This window comes from Dunckerocampus dactyliophorus, chromosome 13 (assembly GCF_027744805.1).
Source record: "Dunckerocampus dactyliophorus isolate RoL2022-P2 chromosome 13, RoL_Ddac_1.1, whole genome shotgun sequence".
NCBI classification, from domain to species: domain Eukaryota; kingdom Metazoa; phylum Chordata; class Actinopteri; order Syngnathiformes; family Syngnathidae; genus Dunckerocampus; species Dunckerocampus dactyliophorus.
In genome coordinates, this window is record NC_072831.1 from 11,839,323 (window position 1) to 11,866,869 (window position 27,547).

At 42.2% G+C, this 27,547-nt stretch overlaps 2 protein-coding genes and 1 long non-coding RNA gene across 6 annotated transcripts in view; 1 reads left to right on the plus strand and 2 right to left on the minus strand.

The window, feature by feature from the left end:
- The first annotated feature begins 8 nt into the window (after window positions 1–8).
- On the plus strand, window positions 9–27,319 carry rtn1a (reticulon 1a). 4 transcript variants are annotated; one of them, XM_054797579.1, is made up of 9 exons: window positions 9–436; window positions 11,846–12,547; window positions 14,216–14,899; window positions 24,520–24,727; window positions 24,826–24,964; window positions 25,298–25,367; window positions 25,639–25,685; window positions 25,768–25,826; window positions 26,066–27,319. In XM_054797579.1, exons 1-9 carry the CDS (start codon window positions 223–225, stop codon window positions 26,106–26,108), a joined length of 2,166 nt encoding a protein of 721 aa, XP_054653554.1. In that variant the 5' UTR covers window positions 9–222; the 3' UTR covers window positions 26,109–27,319. The 4 variants fall into 4 exon arrangements, with proteins under 4 accessions (XP_054653554.1, XP_054653552.1, XP_054653555.1 ...); XM_054797577.1 differs by lacking the exon at window positions 9–436 and adding an exon at window positions 10,240–10,447; XM_054797580.1 differs by lacking the exons at window positions 9–436; window positions 11,846–12,547; window positions 14,216–14,899 and adding an exon at window positions 19,090–19,400.
- On the minus strand, window positions 17,386–22,385 carry LOC129193020 (uncharacterized). Its single transcript, XR_008573532.1, has 3 exons — window positions 22,162–22,385; window positions 19,714–19,882; window positions 17,386–17,594 (listed from the first exon to the last, which is right to left on the minus strand). It is a non-coding gene; the product is annotated as an uncharacterized LOC129193020 (long non-coding RNA).
- The window catches only part of tdrd9 (tudor domain containing 9), a 29,850-nt gene continuing 28,543 nt past the window's right edge, over window positions 26,241–27,547 (minus strand). Inside the window, exon 35 of the mRNA XM_054797573.1 lies at window positions 26,241–27,453. Coding sequence (XP_054653548.1) covers window positions 27,355–27,453 — 99 coding nt within the window. The 3' untranslated portion in view covers window positions 26,241–27,354. The remainder of the gene's footprint in view (window positions 27,454–27,547) is intronic.

The window sequence follows — 27,547 nt, forward strand, 5'->3', positions numbered from 1 at the left end:
GTCACCTTAGGAGCGATCAGTGAACTAAAAGAATCAAGCCGGCTCCCCTCCTGCTGCTCCCCGCCTCATCCCAGGAAGTGTACACTCAGACTCGGCCGACAGACGCCAGCGACGCGCCGCATTGCTGGGTGTTTGCCGTACATTATTAAGCAGCCATCGGCACCGTGCGCGCTGACACACACACAGATATATACACATACAGTCCCGGCACCAGACACAAGCATGTCCGGCGAGGAGCTCAGCTCGGATGGGAAATGGTTCGGCGATGACTACGACAGGATGCTTGGGAATACAGCGACGCGGTTCGACGATCTACGTGACGAGCTGAAGTCGAGAGGCGGCGAGGCTGCTGACGACCTGGATCAACAATTTCATCCGTACCATGACGGGGACGACGGGAAAAGGCTCCCCGTTGCTATGGAAACTGCATCCACAGGTAAGTTGGTGCAGCCTCAATAGTTGCAAAAAAAGATGGAGAGAAATTCATACTCCTTCTGAATGCTTCCCACAGTGAATGTACATCGCAAATTCCGCGTACGTCAACAAACTGTGGACTGCTGCACACGCTCACACGTAGGCCTGCACGTGAAACCACAACATGCACACTCCAAAACAAGAATATTTAGCCTTTTTTTTTTTACAAACATAGAAAGACACTGTCGTATTTTTATTAAACAATAATATTGGGGTTGTAGATGCAGCAGCACTGCATCAGACTGAGAGGTGTCTCGAATGACTTTATTTAGCTACAGGAGAGGGACAATATGTTAGAACGTGCGCTCAATATGATGCAGTGCAGTTGCAACTACAACCACAATATTCTTGCTAAATGAAAAGATGACCGTATCCAGTGCTGTGCAACGCCACTGCACATGACAACTCGGACGAGAAACATTACATTATAAACGTACAGTAAGTTATTTTTGTGCAGGTATGATTAGTCTCAAATGGTGCAATGATGGTATGCACCATCATTAATTTAGAACAGTTTTTCTAAATTAAAAAAAAATGTTGTCCAGTTGATCCCCGCTATTTGTGAGGGTTATGGTCCATTCCCGTGAATAGCAAAAAATTGATGTACACATAAAAATGCATATTTTTAAACACACCCAGCCTTATAATATGCCTCACACACACTTATTAAGCGCATTTAAAATTGTGAAATGTATAGGTACCCACCACTAATGGATGATAACATAAGATGATTGGTACAACAGATGGAGTCGTAAGTACAGTGTAGCCTTTAGCCTGGTCGTCACGCTACCGTGTCAACCACGCTTCTGCTTACTGTGGCGCGGAGTCTTCCCCCTATAAAGTGTTGGATCGTCTCGGCTAGCAGTCTGAGATTGCAGCCGTTCCTCCAATAATCTCCATAATCTATGCTGCTTTCCTTTTTAATTATTGCCAAATTTGGGTAAATTAGATAGGTTTTCTGTGAAAAAACTCTTTACTTTGTAAAGAAAATGCAGTGTTTTTTCCCACAAATAAAATAAATCGATTTTGATAAGAAATCCGCTAATATGCAAGACTGCAAAAGGCTGTGTCAATGTACTGCTTACATTTGGACATTCTTTTTTTTTTTACAGTGGAACCTTGTTTTTTGTGATTAATCCATTCCAAAAGGGTCCATCCAAAACTGAAGCTTACAAAAACTGAAATGTTTTTTCCCAAAGGAAACAATAAATTAAGTATTAAGTACTATTAAGTAAAGTAGTATTATAAGTAAACCAATTTAATCCATTCCAACACAAAACTCTTTTAATATAGAACAATTATTGCTTTGCATGCAGAAAACTATTCACAATGCATGACGAATGAAGTGGATACATGAACATTTAATGTCACTTTTACCTTGACTGAAGGCTTTTGTTGACAAAGACAGCGATGAGGCAGTGGCGGGGTAGGAGGGGAGGAGAGAGCCACAAGGATGACACCTTTATACTTACTATAAGTTCTTTCTTGAATTCAATAGCCTTCTCACCTTCCTTATCCATGTGCTGGATTTTGCAATGTTGTTCAACCTCGTGGTGGGATATCTCGCAGCTGTGATCAATCAAAAAAAGCAGAGACTGTGTTAGTCAGCAAAGAACTACGCAGTCAACCGCTGATGATGTTATAGACGGGCGACAGAGCTGGGAGACAGTGACTTCCGGTTTCCAGTTGAGAGCATGCTAATAGGCACATTTTGTCGGAATGACACGTCACGGACACAGTTGGACTCACGCGGTGTATTAATAACACGACGAGACTGAGTCACCAACGCATGGGATTCTTTGTTTGAGCACTCGAGTCCGTGGAACAGACGAGTTACATAGGTGTGATGCCATTTAAGTTTGCCAAATGAATGAGCCTTACAGGATGCTGTTGTACTGTTTAGACTAAGTATTGTGAGATTTGATTTTGGGTTTGTCATCCAAAATGGCTTAACAAACAAGCAATGCTGTGGGAGTAGTCCATGCACATCTTCATTCACACCACAAGATTCAATGGGTGCCAGTGGGTAAACAGTTTGTGACGCAAAATAAACTGAGGTTCCACTGTGTTTCAAATCAATACAGTACAATCTTCTCTTACTACAAGGTCACACAAGTCACAAAATAAAGTAGTATAACTTGATCGTGGAAGCCACGTTTTTCTATTTAGTACCATCATCATACAAGATGTTCCTTGTAAGTTTGTGGTTCTCCTCAGCATATCGTTGCTGCTATTTTCAATTGGGAGCTCACTGTCAAGGCTGGCAAGTAAAACTGGTGCCTGGGCACTTTTTAGTCACAAATTCACTGAAAAATTCATGAGAGGTTTAAAATCATAGCAGCCTGGCTTCATGTCTTTTCATGTCATTGGCTGTCACTAAGATCAAACAGACACGCCCGACACCGTATCCATCAAATACAAGGGGCAGGGTTAATTGAATTTAGATATTATGTGAGCTGAAATCACACAAATAGAAATGTTAACATCCAAAAGCCAGTTCCACTCTAGAAGAAGTTCCACACTACTGTCATTAATGTGAGATTATGTTTATTCCTAAACGAGATTTGGCTGTTGGTTTGGTGAAAACGGTGCCCAATAGAGATCTTGTCACGAATGGCTCATTCTAAGTTCAAGTAGGTTGGTGATGGGAGGAATAGGAGGGAGGAATAGTCTGGCTTTAGTGAAACTGTATCCTGTCCAGATGGCTACAATTCCCCATCTAAGTAATTGATCCATGTCTGACCTAAATGTTGTTCACTGCATCACCACGAGCACTACCTCTAGTTTCCACCTTGTGAAGTATTTACAAGACATAAGTTCTTGTTGCATCATGATGCTGCAAATGGTGAACAGGTGAGAAATAATTCAGAGTAAGGTGTTTTATTGTGTGCCTACAGACACTGGTTTATGTTATTTAAGTGTGCTACACGCCAAATGTCTGAAAGGGTGTGAAAAGTTTGGGAACCACTGCTGTCTCGCATGTTCATAAAAAACTTATCATGTATTTTAATCTGCACATCTGTGTGTAAAAATGTAGTGACCCTTGATGCACGTCCTGCTCTAATTAGCCTTGCTTTTATGAGTTTTATTGACTTAATGATTGGGAGTTGTCTGTGGTCTTCTTTTTTCATCTACAAGCCCTCTTATTAAATGCTTTAAATTTGGTGTTGCAGTGGACAATCAGAGAATACCCCTGCTTTGTTTATGTCAGTAAATCTCTATCTGACTTTTCCATGCGCTCGTGTTCCTTGTGTTTACTCTAATAACAATTAAGAGCCAGGAAGTGAAATGCGATGCTTTTGTCGGTGTCCATCGCTTATGCATGTGGTCAGTGTGAATCCCTGAGCAGAGTACTGTAACATTTCTCATGGGATTACAGCTACTATCACACAAAAAAATACCATCTGGATTGTTTGCTATGAAGGTTATTTAAGCGAATGCATGCCTGTGTCTGTACACTTTAATGCCAAATTCTGCATTGAAATGGAAGTGAAATGCTAATATAAAGAAGTTACACTAAATCGACAGCTTGGAGCAGACAGTCAGTCTCCCACACACTATCCATTCATCCATAAATATCCATCCAAGCAACAAAAAAAAGGATCAATACAGCATCACAGCCACAGAATCCAAATAGGTTCGCTTTTATCCAAAGTGCCTCTCCATTGATCTACCTTAAGCCAATGGAACAATAACATTTGTCCTGTGTGGCCTTCAGTGACGCTTCTTACCATAATTTTATGCTTCTTTTGTTTAGGATCAATGCAACTCAAAGCAGGCAATTGTTTTCAGCGGAGCTTGTTTTTTTTATCGACCTCTGCAAGTCATTTAGTTTGTACCCGCACTCGCATTTTAGGCTGCCTTTTGTCATCTCCCATTTTCTGTGCCTTTGCAGCTTTTTAAATGGAATGCTAAATGGGCAGTGTTCATAGGTTGAGTCAGACATTGGCATCAATATATTATGAGACCAGAAAGCATTTAAAGCGGGGGGGTCACGCCATGATTGTACAGGAATCCCATATTACATGATGACACGATGACTCATTTTGTTTGTACTTTTCTGTTCTTCCTGTTTACGGATTTTTTTAAAACTTGTTAAAGCTTCACAATGTGTGCTATGATATGACTTACTTCTAACTGTAAACACCTGGTTTATGGTTTTACCAATAGAAAAGCGAGACATGTTGAACCGAGTAGGCACAGGAGGTCCTCGTTCTGCGCACGAGTTACATTCCTTACGGCGTTGTATGTTGAGTTTTAGTACAAGTCCGAACTTAGAGCTAAGTTATACCTAAATGAACATAAAAGTCACTCGCACTGTACACAGAACACGTGAAGGACATACAGTATACAATACAGTAATAAAAAGATGAAATGAAACAGTAAGAATCAAGAGAGAGCAAATCTCTACTTTTATCGCTGTGGTTGTCTTGCCCATTGGACGGGGCGTTGCAAGTGCGCGGAGACAGGCTTATTGGGAGGAGGAAGTCTCAATAACAGTGGTGGGCGGCGCATTTGCTACCTGGGCCTTCAGCGGGCTGGACAGAATTTTTTCCGCTGCAGGCACTGTGCCGTACAGGGGCTTCTAGACAAGGAAACTCCACACAAGTAAGATAGCCACGACCGGCAAGAGAGATTGCCGCGATACCAATACTATATTGATAATGATATACTGTAAGTCCCCTTGTCTTCGAATACATAGTCACCAATATGCCTGACTTACATCACTGCTAGTAACTTGGAGTTAGTGACTAACCCACCGGTGCTTGTAAAGTTGGCACTCAGCCAAATGTAATGAGCGTAAATAGAACGGCTAGCTGATTAAAGGTTCAGACAACTCCAAACATCTGCACTACAACATCATCTGAAGCAGTTCACAATCAATATTTATCTAATAATATGACAAAATTATAAAACCTTTTAAGTAAATTAAATCTACTCACTAGAGTTGTCAATTCCTCCTCCTCAGTCAGCCATTGTGGGTCTAACTTGGGCTTGTTGGACAGTGTTTGCTCTGATCAACCATTAAGAGGATGGAAAAGTGCAGATGTCACTGGGGTCCAGCTAGGAGAATCTGAAGTCTGATTGGCTAAAAAAACAGCGCCATTGCAAATAGTGTGTATGTGACATGGACCAGCACTCCTTATTCTGAAGGCCCTGGGCAGATTACATTGATATGGCAACACATAGATGATGAAATCTGATTGGACAAAAAAAAAGAAAATGTAACATACCCTACTGGAAGCAGTGCAGCCAAGAAACACGCTACTAAATGAAGATAATAGACTGTTTGGAATAAATTATTCCAATTTCATGGAACAAATAGTAGAATTGAAGTTGCAAATGTAGGTCAGTACTTCTGGTAGTGGTTAGGCCCAGACTGCACACCAGTCTGGTCAATAATGAGACCACTATGCTGCTTAGTTTCCAGTGCGTCCTAACATGGCTTCCGATCCGATGCGATTTTTTTTATAGACTTGCCGATCTGATCTGATCCGATCCGGTACAGATCCCCCCAATAAAAATAAGCTTTTGTTACAAACATGGATTTGTGGAATTGAATATTGTTATGAAAATAGCTCTTCAAAGCATTAAAAATAATCCAACCAATGTATTGCTGAATTACGTTTTTATTATAATACGTAAATTATAATACGTTTTTATTACACAGCATGACCAACAATATTGTTTCGCTTTTGTAACAAACTTCTGTGAGTCAGGTCCCTAATCCAATACAAGATCCAGTAAAAGATTAAATTGGAAAAAATGGGTGAGCAAAATACTTTTAGGGTGTCATTTGACAGGATTATAGATCAATTTGTGGTGTGATTTAGAAATAGGATTTTTTTTTTTAACAAACGCTCTTCAACGCAATAGTAATTTATTGACGGTCCCTAGTATAACCAACCAGCGTTTAGAGCAGCACTTCCCGAGCGAGCTCCCCGCACCATGACACAGCAGTCCGGGCACAATGAGGGGGAACTACCGCTGTAGCTATGGAGCTGAATATCCAACGTCCAACGTGAAACTAACTTCACCATGGTACACCGCGGACATGTCTACATGCTGGTGTTGCATTTTTTTTCTCCTTGCGTGTGGCGGGAGTCGAGTGGCAACCAGCTTTGAGGCGCATTATGCACCTACAATTTTTGAGTGTGGCCAAGAGTTACGTTATACAGCAACTGGATCGGCCCGTTCTCGTGGCGGAAGCCGATATTATCCGATCTTCAAAATATAACGGATCGGCGGCCAATCCCGATTCTGAAGATCACATCAGGACATCTCTCGTCATAACCATGAAATGTCGTAACACGGAACGTCATAACATTACGTCGTAACACAAGGACCGCCTGTACTGTGTAATGTAAAATTGTCGATATGAGACTCCAAAAAACATGTTTTTAATGTGTTTTCTGTTGAAAACAGTGTAAACAGTCCGTAAAAGCAACAAAGCTGTGGCATATTGGCTGAAAAGCAAAAGTAGGTTCATAAATTGAAATTTTAAGGTGCTGTGTGCCTTGATTAGGTAATGTATGGGGGTGATAACCCTTGGAAACTGTATATTCTACCCACTTCCTGCTCCAACGCTGCAGGCCACGCCCCATGTAGCACACACGCACGCACTTTAGATATGTTTGTTGGCAAAGTTTAGCTGCTAACGTTAGCTATCATTGAATTTGTAGCCTACCATAAACCACACAATGACTCCAAATTGTCGGTCACTTCTCTGAGACTGCTGTGGAGTATGTGCATGTGTCATGGACATTTACGCCAATCCTCTTATTTTGGTTGATAACAATTTTTATTTATTTGTTCAATCTGTTGTTTTAAACCACTACTGATAACATCTGCTAGATGGTGGTGGTGTTTTGGAAATATTATTTTTGGAAAACTATTAATTGGTCATTTGGAGCTGAAGAGGGACATCACCTTCAGGATAATCAAACTGGTCTAACATATTAAAGAAAAAATATCTTGTTTATTTTTAACCTTGATTTCAGATATTTATGCTTAGATTTCAGTTTTTTTAGCGAGGCGCAGGAGAGAGATAGATTTTTTTCCACAAGGTCATGGGAGTGAAAGCAAACTCCTGAAAGAGAACACCGCCATTTAGAAGGACGTGGATGAAGTAACTGAATCATTTCTAGTCTGCAGCACATTTACTGCTGTTTTGAAGGTTAATACCCGGCAGAGGAGATTTCTATTTTCAAAAAAGTAGCACATTAAATTTGCAACAGGGGACGCTTTTGATATCCTGTGCTCCCCATATGAGTCGTCTTCGTAGTGCACATAGCACAGATTCAATTCAGCACAACAAAAGCTCCCTTCACAGAGCATCCACCAGGAAGACTTTGTTTTATAACCCTGACATAATTATGTTGGCATCAGTGCGAGAATTCCTCTGTTGTCGCCTCTAATGCCATGTGAGTGCAGCAAAGCATTTGTCAAAGCCTTGTGGGGTTCTGCAGATTGAAAATGCTGCCAGTCTCAACACTGCAAGTTCGTCAAGTACATCAAGCATCCTGCCTCGTCACCGATGCAGATGACTTATGCAACAACCGGTGAGCTGTTCTGCTCTAGCCGTGGTTAGGTGCAGAGAATAGAGGGGTGTGTCTTAACCACATATTGGCATCACTAGGATTAGTGGCATTTGAGAGCATCACACATCACCTCTCTTCACAGCATCTAGTGCTTCCCACATCTGCCGAGGAGGAGGAGGTTGTATTTGTCAGTGTTTTGAATCAGTGAGTGCGAGATTATGTAGGCGTTGCCAGGGTGATGGCTGAGGGGACCTATACGATGGTCGTGAACTAAAGAGGATTATGTTGATTTGCTTTAGAAGGACATCAAGGGCGTTTATGTCACTGGGCTCATTTTGGACAAACAGCTGTGGCCACCGAGTTTACACTGACCAACCACACCATGAAAGCCAGTATGAGAAATTCTGATTTACAAAGATAGTAATGCTCAATTTTATAGAATAAACTGCATGCTACTGAGATTTTTTTTCCCCCCCACATTGCCTCCCTTGCGAATAGCGTGACTTATGACTTCGTACTGCACGCCCCATGCTGTATAGTTAATGACAAAAGAAAATAAGGAAGGGTGGTGAGGCTTCTAGCGATGAAGCACAGGGAGGGACATCCTGACCTGTTGTCTCCTCTGTCACTGCAGTCTTCATCCTCCCTCCACTGCTAACCCAAAGGCTGCACATTTAAATCTTTCTCCCCCACATCCGAGCCCAGCAGCTGGAGCCAGACTATTTATAGCGCCACCCCTGCCCGGGGAGAAGCGGGGGCTAGAGAACAGGAGGAGGGACGACTGCGACTTGTACACAACACAAATATTGGTATCATGCGTGGGTGCTGTTTATCTTTGTTTAGATTTCCCTGTGCGCATGGCACGGGAGTGTTTGTCCACAAAGATGCATGAACTACCAGACATAACATAATACTTTACCTGATGGTTTGAAACACGGTAAAACTTCTAAGGTCTATTCTATGATATGATTTCTTTCGATTTTTAAATACACTTTCTGAAAGGAAATAATGGAAAGATAATCTATTCCAGAGTTAAACCATTATCTACTGTACAGGCAATGATTTAAACAATTCAGTACTTAAGTCATTTTAATTTGGATGAATTCTTATCTGTAATAGAAGTGTAAAAATAAGTTAACCACTCTTAATGGTAAATCGTAAAAACAATACAAAACGCTATGCCTTTAAAAGGTGCTGTCACCGGCCAGAAGGTGTTGCCAATAGTGGTTTAAAATAACAGATTGAACAAATAAATGTCAATAGTTGTCACAGTTCACAGTTTAACTTTGTAAAGGTTTTGTTCAGCCAGAATAAAGTAATTGGCATTCACGGCTTTCGCTCACCTCTGTCTCGTATAAAATCACATGAACATGTCTCGTACATGTACACACAAGCAGTCTCAGTGGTTTGGAGTCAATTTGGAGTCATTGTGTGGTTATGTTTGAGGAGCAGGTAAACCGCAGTCTTGACCTGAGGAGTTAGCCCGTCTGTGTTGTGCTATGTGCCTTTTCAGTGGCTGCTTGGTTTCCCTAGTGTAAAAATCAGTGCATTCCTCACTGCATTGGACAGCATACACCAGATTGTTTTTCTGGGTATGGGGTGTCCTGTCGTTAGGGTGTACCAACCTCTGTCTCAATGTGTTACCAGGTTTGAAGTGTACTGGTATATTGTGTTTGTTAAAAATCTTTCTGAGTTTCTCAGATAGACCTGAGACGTACGGGATTACAATGTTATTGCATCTGCTACTCTTTTCTTCGTCATCCACGTTGCTTTTGTTCTTTCTGGAACGAGGTGCGCTTTCTACAAACGAAGCACACGCATGCACATTAGTTATGTTTGTTGTCAGCTATTAAAGGCCCTGTCACACCTTGACGATTTAGCCAGCGCATGCCCGACGTGATCATTTTGATGGCATACGTTGAACTGTCGACGTTTTTTTCAATTTTGGGCGCATACATAGCATATTCATAACGAGTTCGACGTATACATGACATATTAGTAACTTATATAGAACTTATAGACAACTTATACCAACGAATGCGTAGCGTGTTGCCGGCGTTCACAACTTATGCCCAACGCCAGTCTAACTTATACAAACCGCACGGCAGCATATGGCCGACGATCACGTGCCGTAGCCTATAAAAAGGCTGCCACTTGATGATGCAAATCATAACCTCACTAGACATCGCAGTGTCAACATCACCATCATGCCGAAGACAATTTCGAAGACCGCTGAAGAAGTATCAGGACAGTGACGGAGGGATCCATCACCACCCACAGCCTCCCACTCTCACTCTGATGGCGATGACGCAGGTTCTAACGCCTCTCAAGCATCGCCAATGGTATCGGAAGCTGCTTCCCCAGTGGCCTCCATCTCCTCTCAGCCAACTCTTGCCAAGAAGAGAGCCAAGAAGACACAGTTTTGTCTCAAGGTATGTTGACGTATTACGACTTGTGCGTAACTTACAAATAACGTGTGTGGACGGGCGTCAACGATCGCATAACTTATTGCCCACGTATGCGGGACGTATGAATCATATGTTGACATACGTCGAAAAGTTTTGTGCATGCACAAAATTCTTGGACGACTTGGACGTACTACAACGTATGCCGGCGTGCTTCAGCGTGCTCTTAACTTATACAAAACTTACCCATAACTTATTCGACGTACGTCAGCGTATTGGCCAAATTTTTCATACGTTGACATACGCTGGCTAAATCGTCAAGGTGTGACAGGGCCTTAATAGCGATTTGGCAAAGTTTAGCTGCTAACGTTAGCTATCATTGAGCGACTTGGCGCATGGCTTGCAACATCAGAGCAAGAAGACAATATCCATGTTCGAAGGTTAGCGCCCCCCATGCAATACCTAACCAAGGCAGACAGAGCCTATAATAATCAATGACAAAGAGTATGTACTGGAGTCTTACTGCTTTGAATATAAATCTGATTTACTTCTGGAGTATGGTACTGTATATTCTTCTTCTCTAAACGTCTGTTGTTGAGGGTAATCCTTGTTTTCGAATTAGTGTTAAAAAAAAATCCACAGAAAGCCAAAGAAAAATCAAAACGCACTTGTTGAACAAGCTTGTCATGAGACATGCTGATGTCTTGCAGGGCTTCATGCATGAAAGCAGTTCAATCGACAAAGTTTGACGTGACTTTGAAGGTATATTTTCCCTGAAAACTTTCCCTGATTGCATTCCAAATTGTACGGTGTCAGATCTGCAATTATTGGGGGTAACGACACTGTAACGTATCAAGTTGGTCTTGAAAAACTCAGTGGTTTGTAGAGTTATTTTGCACATCAACACACGAAACATACATAATTATACATTTCAGGGTGCAATGGAATATATTAATTCATATGGGATACATCCCTGCTGATTGGATATTGAGTGACAGACTTCTCTGTACCTCCCATTTTTTACAGTGGACATGTTTGCTTTTATATGGCAAATACATGCATGTTATAAGTTTTGTAAACCCTAGCCTTCACTTTTAGTAGAGTTTTCTCGAGCGTGCGTGACCTTATTGTGGTTTTAGTAATAGCGGAGATGTAGAGTGTGTCTGCATGATTCAGAACAGACTTCGGTTGTGTCTCTGTGGGTTTTTGTTGGCTGAACAATCTGCCTTTGTCTCGCACAAGCAGCCTGTGTTAGCACTGCCTCACTGAGCTACACAACAGAGCACCCAGTCTGACTGTGTGCCGCTCCCAAAGCTGCATGATTATGACGCTAACAACCGTGTGACACAAAGTGGTGTCACATTTACAGCTATTAATTTCAATAAGTATTCACTTGTTTCCTCTCTCTCCATGTCGTTCTCATAGATGACCCCATGTCAGGCCTGTTTAGGAATCCTATGAATGATGACGGTGACGTGTACACCTCTCTGCTGTCCAATCAAAGCTTCACATCAGGTCGAGAATCCTCATACCTGTTTGACAACAAAAAGCCCTCCTCTGGCTCCGTCGGCCTGGACCACTTCTCCAGTGATACTTACAGCTTCAGCTCCAGCACCAAGAAGACCATGTCCGATCCTCCCAACGACATGCCCAAGTCTGTGACGGGCTTAGAGAAGACAGAATCATACAACTACATGGATATAAGCCACGGGGATGAGCGCCACGACCACAGCCTGCTGGATACAGGATTGACCGGGGGTGATTCACTGAGCGGCTACATGGACAACCCTGGAAGAGATGAAGAGGAGGAGGAAGAGGAGAATTTAGGTCCAGCCCTGGGCTCCCACTCTTTCCCCTATGTGGAGGAGCCATCTGATGAGGAGTTGTCTGACTACCGCTCTTACCGCAACCTGGGTGGAACACCGCAGTCAGCCAGTCCTGTGAAGATCACTTTGACCCAGTCGCATCCTCCAGCGGCCAAAACTGAGCCTCAGCAGCGCCCCCCTGCAGTCAGTGGGCCTGATCGGGAAAATGTGCTTAGTGTGGGACTACAAGGGGTCCCCACTGTGACCCTGTCAGAACCGGAGGACGAAAGCCCAGCTTCCACCCCCAATGCTTCACCTACACGTAAGCAAACACACACACACACACAGACGGTTACTATATTGACACACATGGAAACACACTTATTCAATTAAAAGGTCCCATATTATACTACTCAACAATTTTAAATAAGTCTCAGTGGTCACCAACCTTCTTGAGCCCAAGATCCCTCTTCTAGGCTGTGAACCTAGGCAAGCTCTTCCCCTCCCCACCCCCTCCCATAATAATTTTGGAGAAAGGTTTTTAAAAGGGATACACATTTAAAGGCAAAGTTGGTGTTATCATTGGTCGTTGGTGTCAACATTTCAGCTTTTTCTCATTGCGCTTTTTGCTCTCCTGCACTTGTGTCAACCTCGTGCCCTGGAGGGCCAAGACGCTGCAGGTTTTCTCTCCAACCAGTTTCTTCAGCAGGTGATTTAATTGATGAGCTCCTTCCCTCAAACTGAAGGTGTTGATTATTAAAATCACCTGCTTTAGTGACTGGCTGGAAAGAAAACCTGCAGTGTCTCGGCCCTCCATGGCACGAGTTTGACACCCCTGCTCTACTGGCATGCGCTGGCAGCTCCAGTCAGGCTTTGGGGATCAAGCTCAGGGCTGGGTGCATGCCTGGAGAGCAGTGAGGCGCACGGGCCTGCTCAGCGGGCAAAATGCATGTCTGTTGATCACGCTCCGAGAGGGGAGGACAATGATGTGATAATGCATTTATTTTTCGTAATATTTTTGCGGTTGTAGCAGAAAGCAAGGACTATATGTGATTTAAGCAAATTAGCTGGAACACCTCCTCCACACAGCTGCTCAGAGAGACGCAATGGAACATTTGATCTTGACATTGATATAATGTCTGATGTACTGTCTGGTATCTTTTATCACCAACACACACAGACAGAAACATACAGTATATGCGCCTTTCAACATCAGCTGCTCAGATGGCTCGAATATGGCATTGGTCCTAAGAAGGACCCTTAGACGCCTGGCGTAAAAAGTCCACCCTGCACAGTGCCTGCACTAAATATGAACATATAATTAGGGAATTTACAAGTGAAATCGACCTGGCAAGTCCCAAGATCAACTGGTCCATCACAGTTGACGACCCCTGCCCTACTGAGAACACGCTGTTTTGTGTGTCTGTAGCTTTAATGCTAATGAGCTGTGTTTGTCCAGAGTGTGTGGCTCGAAGAAGCACCACTGTTCCCTTTATCTACTTTTTACATATACACTGTAAAGCTGCACTTACAATGTAATGTAATAGAGGCCATATATCACATACAACAACATAATATTTTGGATAATTCCATGCTTCCAAGTTTGGGGAAACAGATTGGGAAAGGACCTTCTCTGTTCCCGCGTGACGGTGCCCATGTGCACAAAGCAAGGTTCAAGTAGGCATGTTTGGAGGAGTGTGGTGTGGAAGAACCTTTGGGATGAAGTCATTCAAAATAGTTCTTCCAGAGTGAACACAAAATCCCAAAGACACGTTCCAAAATCTTGTAGAAAGTACAGCTAGTAGGAAGTATAGCTTAATTTCTTATTTTCTTCCATTTCCAATTTTTATGAGCCGATCAGGTGTCACAATACATTTGTCCCCGTGGTGCATTTAAATTATGAAGGCAGGCTTTAAGAATTATTCAACTAGAATTTCCCCTTGTGGTACTAATAAAGGCATATCTTTTCCATATATTTCTTTGAGAGCAGAAAAAGACTTCCCTTCCCATGACATGTTCAAGACTGACACGGTGAAGCGTGCAGCTCCCAAATGTAGTCCAGGTCCCCAGGCGGGCTACAGGGACCAAGAGGGCAGCAGTGCAGAGTCCGGAGACTCTGAGATTGAGCTGGTGTCAGAGGAGCTTCCCAAGGCCAGTAGCAACCCGTTTGCTGACCCGCCTAAAATCAAGGGCGCCTTCAACCAGTCTAGCAGCCCCTTTGAGAACCCCCCCGTGTCCAAGCTTGGTTTCGGCCTACCTGGCAACCACGCTCCACCTGCAGCCTACAGCATTCTGCGTGAGGAGAGAGAGGCGGAGCTCGACAGTGACCTCTTCATTGAGTCTGCATCAGAGGAGAGTCCGAAGAGAGAGCAGGGCGTTGGAGGCCCCAAACAGGCAGCCGTGAGCTCTCCCTCTCCCCTGGTTCCCAGTGCACCTCCTGCCCGCGGCTCCCCTCAGGGGGTGCCGGCTGAGCCCCCACTCTCAGAAAAGGCCAAGACTCAAGTCAAAGCAGAGGAAGAACGCCTGAGCAAGCCCAAGCCTCCCACTGCTGCTGTTCCCCCAGAGGTGCGTTCAGAGAGGTCCAGTCAGGAGGTCCAGAACACAAATGAAGGCAAAGTGGAACTTGGGAAGTTGGCTGCTTCCTTCCTCCTGGAAGGCTTGAACAAAGAAAAGGGTGAGTGTGACAAACACTGATAATTATTCTGTCCATCAAACTTCTCTTGGTTGTGATAGAACTTTCCAAAACCCACATTCACTAATCTCTCGTTTTTCTCGGTTAATTGCTTCCAGACCCAGCCGTGATAACTGAATTTCCGGGAAGTAGGATTCCTTCTTTATAAATGCAATATTTTCGAAGTTATGGCATAGAAAATCTGTTTACGATCTTCTTCTTCAATCTTCTACAGTTTTTAACATTATTAGAACCCTCTAGACATGAAATAGCAGCCGTATAATCACCTTTAAATTCGTATTACCAAATATAGTAGACATAATCAGAGAAAATAAGCCATTTAAGACATAAAGACAAAGGTCATCCTTGTGTGTGTCGCAGTAAATGTGTTCCGGATGTGTGGAGGAGAGGAAGTGACAGCGAGGGTTCTGAGTTGAGTTTTAGCTTGTTGTGGGTTTGGGCCGCAACAGCAGCCCGTGTTATTATTATGATTATTATTATGTAGTTATTATTATTGTTGCCTGTTGTGAAATAGATTAAACCTGCAATAAAAGCCTGTTGTTCCGGCGATCAAGTCTGGTGATGTCTCACCGAACAGTTACTGACACCTATTGACCAATCTACAATCCTACATTCACAATTTGATTTATTTTAGTTCATTCAGCCATGTTTAGGCTTGAAAACGCTTAATTTAGGCAAAAAATATGTAAAATTTGCTTAAATACACATAATAATAATATATGCATAATAGGCCATATTCAACCAAAAAAAGCATGATTTATTAATTAATATATTGTATGTTTGAAAAACCATGATAGAGTGAAGCTGTGAAGTTCAACCCGCGATGTGGAGAGGGATGATAGTACAGTAAATATAAAGTAAATTGTAGTTTTCTTTGCAGAAACCACAAAGAGGCATTTCTGTTAATTGAAGAGAGGCTATGATGTCTGAAATTTGAAAAACAACGTTTCTAACTTTAATGATGATTAGGAGTACATGAGAAATTGAAAAGCAAAATGCAGCTCTCTTATAAAATATACCACTATCAAACCCCTTTTAATACAGTTTTACACTCACATACACACAAACACATTTTGCACTGTTGGAACTTAAGGAGGTTCTAAGTAGAGATTCAATCTGCAAAAACAAGAAATGGAAGTCACACAAAAATCTTTTTGAGTAAGCAAATTAGCGAAATTGGCAGTCCATCAGCTGATCAAAAGTTTAAGACCAAAGCTAAAAAAAAATAAAAAATGAAACCCCCCTAAAATAGAAATACATTCAGTAATGAGTAGCTGCGCCATGTGGGCATGCTTGATGCCAGTGTTTCCAGGAGGCTAGTGTGAATGTTGCTGAAAGTGGTGAAGGTGGCTTCACAGAGGGCATCCACTGTCTGGAACTGATGTCCATTTTTGGAAACTTTCCTTGCCATCCATCCCCAAATGTTCTCAATTGGATTTAGATCACGGGAACACGCAGGATGGTCCAAAAGAGTGAGGTTATTCTTCTGTAATAAGTCCTTTGTCAGGCGGGCATTGTGAACTACAGTGTTGTCCTGTTGAAAAACCTAGTCATTACCACGCGAACAAGGGCCTTCAGTCATGAAGGATGCCCCCTGCAACATCTCCACATAGCCGACTGCCGTTTGACGCCCCTGCACTGTTCCACTGAAGGAAAAAGCACCCCAGATCATCTTGTGCAGAGACCAGGCTTTTCAGGACGGATTGTTTCAATGTCTTAAAGTACAGCCAGTCGGATCCTCCGGCGCAGGGCTGGTGAAGTTTTTTTGGGTCTACCACTTGACTTTTTTGTCCATAAACCTTGGGATCTTTGAAAGTAACAAAAGTAACAAAAATGACTTTGTTACTGCATCCAACCTCAGCAGCAATAGCGCACTGTGAGAGGCCTGGCTTATGCAGCTCAACAATCCAAAGAATTGTCAAAGAGAGAAATCTTTTTTGCTTTTGCCATCAAGAGATCAAGACAGTGTAAATACTTGACAGAAAACACTCAATCCATTTTTTTTTTTGCCAAGATTTTGGCTTTTAAAAGCTGTGGTCTTAAACTTTTGATCAGCAGATGAACAGACTATTTCAATTTCATGATAGTTTGTTAACACTGCCATGCTAATGAGGATAAGCGGCATAGAAAATGGATGGATGGGTGGTAGTTTGTAACAAATTGCTTACTTGCATTTTGAAGCTGTACTTTGAACCGCATTAAAACCCAACAGTGCAAAATGGGAATTCTTGTCCATTTTCAACTGGTCTTGAAATTTTGATCAGGAGTGTATGTGGATTCAAAATTGACTTTCATACGTCAGTAATACATATTAGATATTTACGCTTACACTACAACAGCCCTGTGGTCACCCATTGCTGTTGTGGTTGTGACATAATGACATTGAATGAACACTGAATGCATGCAAACATTTTTTCAGGTCCACTTTGAGACCCATTTACAAAAATTAGCATTTTCAAACTCCAAAATTTTGTTGGGGCGTGAATGGAGGTACAAAACGACACAGTAAACAGCCCCTGACATTGTTTACCTCCTGCAAGCTGCTGCATGGGTGTTGTTGTGTTGTTTGTTGACAAGGCCACAAACTAAACCATCTTGTAGAGAGAGTAAGACCTTGCCCAGCTGTGCCAGGAGTGTGTGGGAAGATCTTGTTGTGATTTTGTGAGTCTGCTTCCACCTAGTGGTGTACATGAAGGAGAAAATGCAGATACATAATTTACATCCTGCAAAAAATCAGACGTCAACAAACTGAATTTTCAAACCTAGAAATAGGGTTGTCTGTCAGTTTACAATGAATGCATTTCAGAGTTGCAGATAGGGTGTGTCTTGCAGCATCTGGCTCCTTATTTGATTCTTTCAATCCGAGGATTAGATAACACAAACATGACAGTCACAGTCAGATGGAGTTCATTCAGTCTAACCTGCACATTGAATGTCAAATTGTGTATTTTTTCTGCTATTGGCTCTGCGTTGTGGCCCTGTTTACATAATCCTAGGATGTCAAAAGTGGGGCAGAGTCCTTCTAAGGCGCCTTGAGGGATTACGTGTGCATTTCATATTGTTTGACGGCTTTGGAAATGACATAACAAGTAATGGTTTTGTTGTCGGATGCACCTTCCCAACAAAGAAGGGTCAATACAAGCATGACACTTCCCAGTCCAACATAAGGTGATGTTTAGTGTGATAACTGTGCTGGCTTCCTTCTGTTTTGTTTATTCACTGTGGGAAGGTTCTGGAAAAAAAAACAGGTCACGTGTATGTTTTCCACCGCTAGAGGGCGCAGTGCATCTTCAGCATTAGCGTGACTGGCGCGTCATCCTCAGTTGCCATGGAAACACTGATGGGGAAGCACGTTCAGTGTGGTTCAGAGATCTGTTTTCCCCCCTAGTTCTTTGTGGGTGTTGGCAGTGTGAAGACTGCAGTGAACAGAAGGTATGAGGTGTGGTTGCCTGAAGGGGCGGGGGGCTCTTCTAGAAGTACGTAACCACCTAAAGTATACATCAAGGAGGGGTGTTTTCCTCACAGTGATGACACCATGGTGATTGTGCACTTTTTCCTTCCATTTTCAGTTGCTCCTCAGGAGGAGGAAGTGGTTAAACACAGACACATCCTCAAGGCATTGTGCTCCTGCTTGCATGCAGAATGCATGCCTTCTTGTATTAATTATTAAAGTTTAAGCACTTTGCCTCCTCAGTTCTCAGTGAGTCATCGTGGAAAGCTATTTGAAGCGCTCATCTTAAATACTGTCAGCACAGGCTGTCTGACATATTAATCCAAAACAGGGTCAGCCTTGTTCAAGCTTTAAAATAAACATATCAGCTTTCATGTATATCACAACGATAGCCAACAATTAGAATATTTATTTTTGGAGCTAATGTAAGCATGCTACGCTCAATAGAATGCTTTGAAAGTACAACAGTGCACTACAGCTTGTGTCTGTTGGAAGCCTTGGGTTGGGCTTTTATTGTGAAAAGTTAGGCTACCATTTCTTTCAAGACAAAAGCCCACCCACCCCCGTCGGCTACAAATTATTGCATGGCTGTTTTTCGGCAGCAGCAACTGTGATGTTTACAGTTTGCCTCCCTCCTGCCCTACTAGCACACACACACACACACACACACACACACACACACACACACACACACACCTCGCCCCTGTCGATTCACAGCATCCGTGTGCGAGCACCGCCAGTCGGCAGCATCCGGGAAGCCTCTCCATCCATCCTAGCACCCTCCCTCCCATACTCCTCCCTCTCTGTCGACTCTGCCGTGCTCTTGCATCCTTTTTCGACCATTCATGCCTTTTCTGCGATGAGTGAGTGAGCGTGAGACACGGAAGAGGTGCACAAAGAAGCAAGCGAAGACCATAAAGTGCAAGAGAGAAAGATAAAGAGAGAGAACAGGGACAAACGTGATCATCAGCATGCAGGCCGCTGCAGATGTGACCAAGAAGGAAAGCTCCTGGAGCAGCTGGAAGGGCCAGGGTACTTGCTCGGATTTTTCTATTTATGTTTGTGGTGCATGTAGCTTGAACATATACAATTCTTTAAAATCTGTAGTCTTAATTATGCTCTGCATGTGTGCGTTTGTCATAGTATCAGTCAGTGTGCGCGGACACACCCTAACGGCACATCAATTGTGCTGCATGTGTGTGCACAAAACAAAAGGAACGTGGGTGTGAGTCACAGTCATGTGCTAAAATTTATAGCATAAACAGCAGCATGTTGAGAGATGTTCATGTTGATGAGAATGCAATACATTTGTCATTTAGCAAGAGCACAGTGGCATTACTCTTACATGCCGTAGGCTCTGGGGTTTTTTTGTGTCGCGACGTGCACCGGGCCAGCACTGACAGACTGTCTCCATGGTAACCAGGGCACACCCATGCCCATTACATCAGCCCTATTTCCTCCATGGCACCTTGGAGAGAAACCATCCTCCGTCTGTCTGTTTCCAGCAGGGGGGGCTTTAAAAAAAAATATAGACCATGTGAGAAAATGGCGCCCTTTCCTCCACCCTAGATCATCATCGCCATCTTTTTAAGTCTCGGATTTTAGGTTTCGATTTTACAAGTTTCCAATGTCAGAGTCCAAGTTTGTAATTTGTCATCTGGGTGAATGAGCAATTTCATTATGTAACTGAATTGATGTCTGTGCAAAGTGACCACCTATCCAATGGGATGCATCCACAACCACATGATCGCATCATCACATCGACAATTGCAGTACTGTACTTTCTCAAATAGTGGCCTCCACTTTAATAAGTGCTGTAAACCAACTAATCCCCCTAAATCAAACACCTCTTTTTTACCCTTAGGAAAAATATAACATATATATTATTAGAAAAATACACTTTCTAACCATAATAAACACGTTAACCCTGATAGATGCATGGTACTCTCTGCCGTTGAGTAAATAAACACCCCACTCTCCCGCAGTATTTATGTTTAGTCATTCTTTATGCTCTAGAACTATCTCACTTCTGCTACCTGCATGGGAGTGTTTACAAAGATCCAGCCGCATCCAGGACTGACATCATCATGGCAGGATCCCGAAAAACTGAACACATCACCGTGCTGTACATAAAAATTTTACTTCCAAGCAATATTTGATGTGGCAGATGCATCATCAATTAATATCTTTAAGTGTTGTGAATGATTCTTGGTTGCCTATATGTAAGATTTAACCAAAGTAATAAGTTATTTTATTTTCAGCACTTCCAAAAGATGAGTAATGACGATGTTTAGATATAGTGATGTGACACGGCATGCTCACTGCTTGTCATGTTGATGCATGAGTCAGAAATGATACAAAGATGAATTCAACTATGAATTAAATTTAAAAACACTAACTAAACACTATTAGATTCTGTTATATTACTGCTGCCATTTTTGTTTTTTTTTTAATTTTTTTAATGTTAAAGGCATATTATTGATACAGTTCTTGGATTGGACGTCAACAGATTATACAGGTGTATCAAATACTGTGGCGATTAAGTGTGCATGATGTTTCTACATCATGAGAAATACAGTAAATGTACATGTTTGAAAGCAACTGATGATGGAAAAACCCTTGGCAGCAGAAGTCCCATTGCATGTTTGCACACTCGGGCTGATGACTTGTTTGAGGCCATGAGGATGTCTTCAGTGATTTAATGAGGTCAGGCTAAACTAGTTTCAGTACAGAAAAAAAGGAGTGGGGGATTCATATTCTTGTCACGGGTGATAATCATTCGCTCTGGTTTTCTGTGTGTGTGATGATGATGATGATAGGAGGAAGTCAGCTAACAGGGCCCGACTTAACATTCATTCTTTGTGGAATGCTAAAACTAATGTCTATGTGGTTCAGCTATTGCTTTAAAACAAAGCGCAGACATTTCATTTGACCAAATCTAAAATGGACGGCCCGTTGTTTCCTTTGATATATGCAGGTTTTGTCATGCGAAAGTTAACACACCTCTCTGTTAACCTGCCTTTGTCCCTTTGTGCTCCACAGTAAAAGGGAGTGGCTGTCATTATCTTTAATGGGGTGCACACATGTTAGGTTCCTGTGCGTCCCCTGATTCAAACCATATGAATCTTGCTGTTCCCAAAGGAACGCTCTTTCCCCTCCCTCTTTCTCTGTCCTCCAGCCCCTCCCGTCCTCTCTGGGTGATAAAATGGAGCACGGTAGCCATGGTAACTGCATCAGGCAGGTACTCGGCAGTCGTGCCACCAGGCCATTGTGATGGAGCATTGGTCCACGGCTGTGTATTTCCTGCCGTGACACAATTTTATGGTTTGTGTGTGAAAGGCCAGTATTAAGTGTTGATTTTGGGCTTTGGCACATGTTAGGAGTGCTGCCTGAGCTTAAAACAAACATAGGGTGTGTGTAGCGGAGTGCTCTGTGCTTCTTTAGTAACACAGCCAAATAGATGCCCCCCTTATAGTCGTGTCACTCATCAAGCAGCTGCTGATAGGCTACTGTGCTTGGAGTCCCTCCTCTCCTGTGCAGAGGAGGAGGGGGGGGGGGCACATAGACGCCCCCTCCCCGCGCTCTCCTTTTGTCCGTGAATAAAGCAGCTGCCTCTTTCCCCGTTCAGCCATGGGAGCCGCAGGTCAGTACATGCTTCTACTGCACTAAGCTACAGCTTGTACGTTGCAGACGTGTGTGTGCGGCACATGCTGTCTCTACAGTAGACCTGCTTTGGCTTCTTTGTGTTTGTCTGCGTGTGTGCGGTGTACAACTAATGAATGAGGGTACCCACCTGTGCATGTGTGTTCCTCTCACAGCATCTCCAACAGGCTCAGTTTGGCGTCACAGTGAGGGATGGTAGAGCACGTAGATCATGTTCCAACTCCTCCCAATGCTGTTAATTTAGTAGATATTTCACATATTGTTCCTTCCTGAGAAGATGTAGTACAAACAGTATATGCTGTATTAAAAAGTTGTGGGGCTACAGTTGGTGCGGGCACTCGTAGTAGTAGCAAATTGCGTCCAGAGACCTGAGGTTTAGCCCGGCCTCTTTGGACTCCACAGATGTCTTTTCAGAGGAGAGCAAAGATGGCCGTCATCACTATGCTGTTCACAGTTCCATGGCTAAAATTAGAGCAGGCAAAAAAGCAGTTGGACAGTTCAGGGAGGAGCAGAATGGAAACTCCTCAACACATTGTCATGTTAAGGTTCTGCTTGGATCCAAGACCTGGTCAAGTGTCAACACCAGTGGATATATGACGAACAGTTATTGATGTAGCTGGGACAGTCGGGGAGGAAATAATGATAACATATGATAGCACTGTGACCACTTCTGGAGCTCTAACTGCAAGTCAGTAGGTTTTGGAAAGCACGACTATTCTTGGGAGTACCTAGCTCCTCCACGAAGCATCGTCATCCTTCATCACTGAGCTGCTTATCAGTCTGTCCATGTCAAACTGAACTATTATCCAGAAAAGTGCTGATTGTGCTCCCATTTTTGCCAGCCACAAGTCAATCATTAATTCTCCTCTCCAGGCAGTTTGTGCAACTGTACCTTCAACTGCAACATGGCACCCAGTTTGGTTTGTTTGGACTAAATGTATGTTTGTGTACGTATGAGAGCACACCAGGTGCAAATGGTGATAAACATATCAATCTCATCTCAAGGGGTTTGAATGTAGACACTGAATGCATACAGTATGTATGTACGGAAATAGAGATAGGTCAAAGGGTAAGTCCACTTCACACTGGGATGAAAGCTTTAACAAGGAAACTGGGTGTAATCCACAACCATGCAACAGTCACAGGACACTGGGTAAAGAATAAAACTATAACAGTTAATCGATGAATCAATGATTTATCAATTATCCAGTTAAATCAACCTATATAATAAACTATTTTGATATTCGATTAATCGTTTTTTAATTTAAAAATGTAAATATGATCTGATTTCCGCCTCTCAAATGTGAATATTTTTTAATTTCCTTAGTCATCCATGAAAGTAAACCTAATCTTTTAGGCATTTTAGGCAAAACATGATTTTCACACACATCAACTTTGACTTTGAAAAACAGCGAAGACATTTTTTTTGCCTCTTCTGATATGGTGCATACCAAACCACTAACTGTTCGTGTTTGGTTCATATTGATTTGGTCTGTCTAGCCGGCGGTGCTCACACTTTTTTAGCCTGCGAGCTACTTTTAAAATGACCAAGTCCCAAAGATCTACCTACTACTATAAACATAGAAAGTATATATATTTACTATATTTATTTAAAAAAAATATGAGTATGTATTTATGTACGTTATACATGTATATCAGGAGTGCACGCACTTTCTCAGCATGCAAGTACAAGTCAAAATTATCACCTTTCTATAAAACATATAACATATCCAAAATGTAACCAGTAAACTCTAAAATTGTATTGTAAATATTAATGATTAGTATTTCAAGTTCACATTTTCAAAGTTTACAGGTAATCAAAGTAGTTGCTATCATAATTCACTTCAATATGGAAATAAAGATAATAAACATAACTCCTATATAGTTGTGTACATAACCTGAGTACTGGTAATATGTCAGTCAAATTAGCTATGAAACGTTCATTAGGGCACACAGTTCATCAGTTACATCCAGTTAGCATTTGCTATCAAACATTACCCATATACAAGAATTTAAAATTATTATGCAAAAGACAATGCAGCCCAAGTCAAGGCAACATATTGAAAAGGTTTCACCAATGGGCACATTTTTAATTTCATCATGAAATAATAGTTTAAGAAGCGAACGTGTAGAAAACACTGATTTCTGTAGTACAGTTCATGATGTGAAGCAAAGCCAGTAAACAATACACGTTTTTTTGATCAACGTAATGGCCACCCCTGCTCTAGGCCCTAATCGATTACTCGATTAATCGAAACAAGCTTGAGATTAATCATCATAAGAAAACAATCGTTAGTTGTAGCCCTAGTTAAGAACATAGTCCAGTTGTGTGACTCAGATGTGTGCTGTGTAGCTTCCACTGCAAAAGTAGCTTACTTTTTTTTTGTTTTTGTTTTTTTTACACTGGTGTACCTACTGAAGTGTCCAGTGAGGAAATGACACTGTATGTGGGTCGTAAACCTGTTTGTTTCTTTCCTCCCTTCTTAAGCTATTGACCTGCTCTACTGGAGGAATGTGAAGCAGTCGGGGGCCGTGTTCAGCAGCGTGCTTCTGCTCCTCTTCTCCCTGACCCAGTTCAGCGTGGTCAGCGTCGGGGCTTACTTAGCCCTGGCTGCCCTCTCTGCTACCATCAGCTTCCGTATCTACAAATCTGTGCTCCAGGCTGTGCAGAAAACCGATGAGGGCCATCCTTTCAAGTGAATGATCTCCACCACCACCACACACAAACAGTGCCTTCCATTTAAAAAGGTCTACATATCGACTGATCATCTGTCTTTCTGTCCTTTATATTCAGAGCCTACCTGGAGATGGAGATTTCTCTATCCCAGGAGCAAATTAGCAAATATGCTGACAAAATCCTGCTCTACACCAACACCTGCATGAGGGAGCTTCGCAGACTTTTCCTTGTTCAAGATCTGATCGACTCGTTGAAGGTTTGCGTACTAGTGTCTTTTTCCCTTTCGGCACCAGTGCAAGATATTTAAATAAGCCCAGTTTCCGCCGAGCAGTAGTTCACAAAATTACTTATCTGCACCCTCCCACCTTTTGGCACTCTTCCATTGAGATGCCAACAGCAGTGGTATGGAACCAAAAAGGTGGTTGTCACACTATTTACTGTACATAGCTCACCATCCCGCCTCCACAACCTGCAGTATTCCCACATTGACAAGCTAACCATGTATGGTAGAAACATGACGTATGTCTTGTAACTCTTTTAAATTCCAAAACTTAAATCTTAAAATATTTTTGTCCTGTTTTTGTTGTAGTTCGCTGTGCTAATGTGGCTGCTGACATACGTAGGCGCTCTCTTCAACGGCCTGACACTGCTGATTCTAGGTGAGGTCATCCTGACTCACTACTGTATGTCTCATTCCGCTCCCCCACATTGACTTCATAGACCTTTTTTGTGTTACACATTTGAATTGGGAGCAATACATGCTGGCGTGAACCGAATACACTTGGGTTATTATTAGCTCTTTTATGTAATCGTAAGTGGGGCAGCATGTCTTTGTCAGTGTGTTAGTAGCTATAATTGCTGAATGTGTAGCTGTGGATGTTTACTTTACAAGATAATGGTTTCATTACCGTTTGCTTCATGCGCCTACAGCTGTGGTCTCCATGTTCACCATGCCTGTCGTCTATGAGAAACATCAGGTAAGGATTACATGCCTTACAACTTCATACTAGTAGAAATGATTGACAGTCCCATTTTCACATATTTTCCCCCTACTTCTAGGCACAGATTGATCAATATGTGGGCCTAATACGGACCCATGTCAACTCTGTGGTGGGAAAGTGAGTGTTCATTTACACTATCCTTCTATCCTGTATTGGACACAATAATTGTAAAAAAAAAAAAACATCTATAGTAGCCAGACATGCAGTTTTTGGAATTTTCCTAATTTAGTAAAACAAAGCATGTAGACTCATCTGAACACCATAAAAAGAGAGAATAGAGCAGCAGGTGCTTTGCTGCCAAGAACATCTTAATCCTATGGGAAAACATGCAATTCCTACTTCTTCTCTGTGTCCAGGATCCAAGCAAAGATCCCTGGCGCCAAGAGAAAGGAGGAATAGGCCACAGTTGTCTCATGGAAGAGGCTCACTCACCCTTAAAGAGCCCGGTCACCGTCACGTGGGGTGTCATGCTTTTGTCATCTTGGTGTTCTCTAAAAGCATCCACTGGAGAAGCCTTCACCCTGTCTATAGCAATGTAGACTCTAACACACAACACACTTACATAAACGCCACTAGGTAGACAAGTTCACAACTCGAAAAACTAAAAGAGAAAAGACGTTTTTTGTGTTGCTTATTCTAAAGTGCATGAAGTCGAGCCTTGGGTAAATATTTGATATCTTTTGTGACGTTTTTTGAAAACCACGCTACATTTTTGCTTTGCAGTGCTTACCACAAACTGTATGGTGTGGCACAAAAAAAATAAAATAATAAAGCTTAAGTGGCCACAGTCTTGCTCTGCTGCCAATGTTCGCTGCTTAATGTTCAAGTAAGCAGATGGGGCTTCTCTCACTATATGTCTATATGAAATTATCAACAATGATTTCCTTTTGGTGTTTCCAAGCACAAGGTAATTTAAACATATGCGTCTTAGATGTGGTATTTGTAGGGTCTTTGCTTTTGTATACCAATAAGGAACAATACACACACTCATGTTATGGGTACTGTTGTACAATTACTATGAAGACAAGAAGTATCGCGTGATATTAAGCTTGTTTAAATAACTGTCCAACTTTGTACTATGTTCTACTATACTCTGTAGTTCTCTAGACCCTGGACTCTTAACTATTTGCACTTACACTATGTATTTAAGTACCAGAGTAAGAAAAATAAATGTACCTTGATGGATACCATTTACTTAGTCAGCTTACTGGCGACGTCATTTTCCTGTTGGTGATGAAGGTATCTGACAGTGTGACTGATGACAAACAAAGGAGCTACGCATGTTAACAGAGAGTAAATATAGTTTTTGGAAACTTGGGAGTTCTGAAAAGTGAAAAAAAATCATTCAAATTAGGCACAGACACAACACTTTGTACTGTAATACTGTAAATGTGTGCCCATGAGTGACTAGCAAGCCGCAAACTGTTGGAAACAGCTATTTTTTATTGGCTCACTGGTAACAGGATGAATGTCAACAAGCAACCTAATCAATGATCAACCAAAAATATTTGTCCATAATAAGAACGAAGAAAGGTGGATTTTTCTGTACCACTAAATCTCAAGTCACACTGGACAATAAAATAAACAAGTGAAATTAAAAAGCTAAAACATATGAAATAAAAGTAACAATGCCAGACATAGCTTTTCAGTTGTTCAAAAGAATGATGGGGTGCAGTTGGAAGAGAACTCCTTTTGATTTGCCAGCTCTGACCTCAGTGATGTCCATCTTGAGGGAAGGATCAACCTGTAGAACCAGAACAAAACACAACCCATCAGTGGGCCTGATAATACATTTGAAAATCCATACCTGAATTAAATAGCATGAATGGACCCTGTAC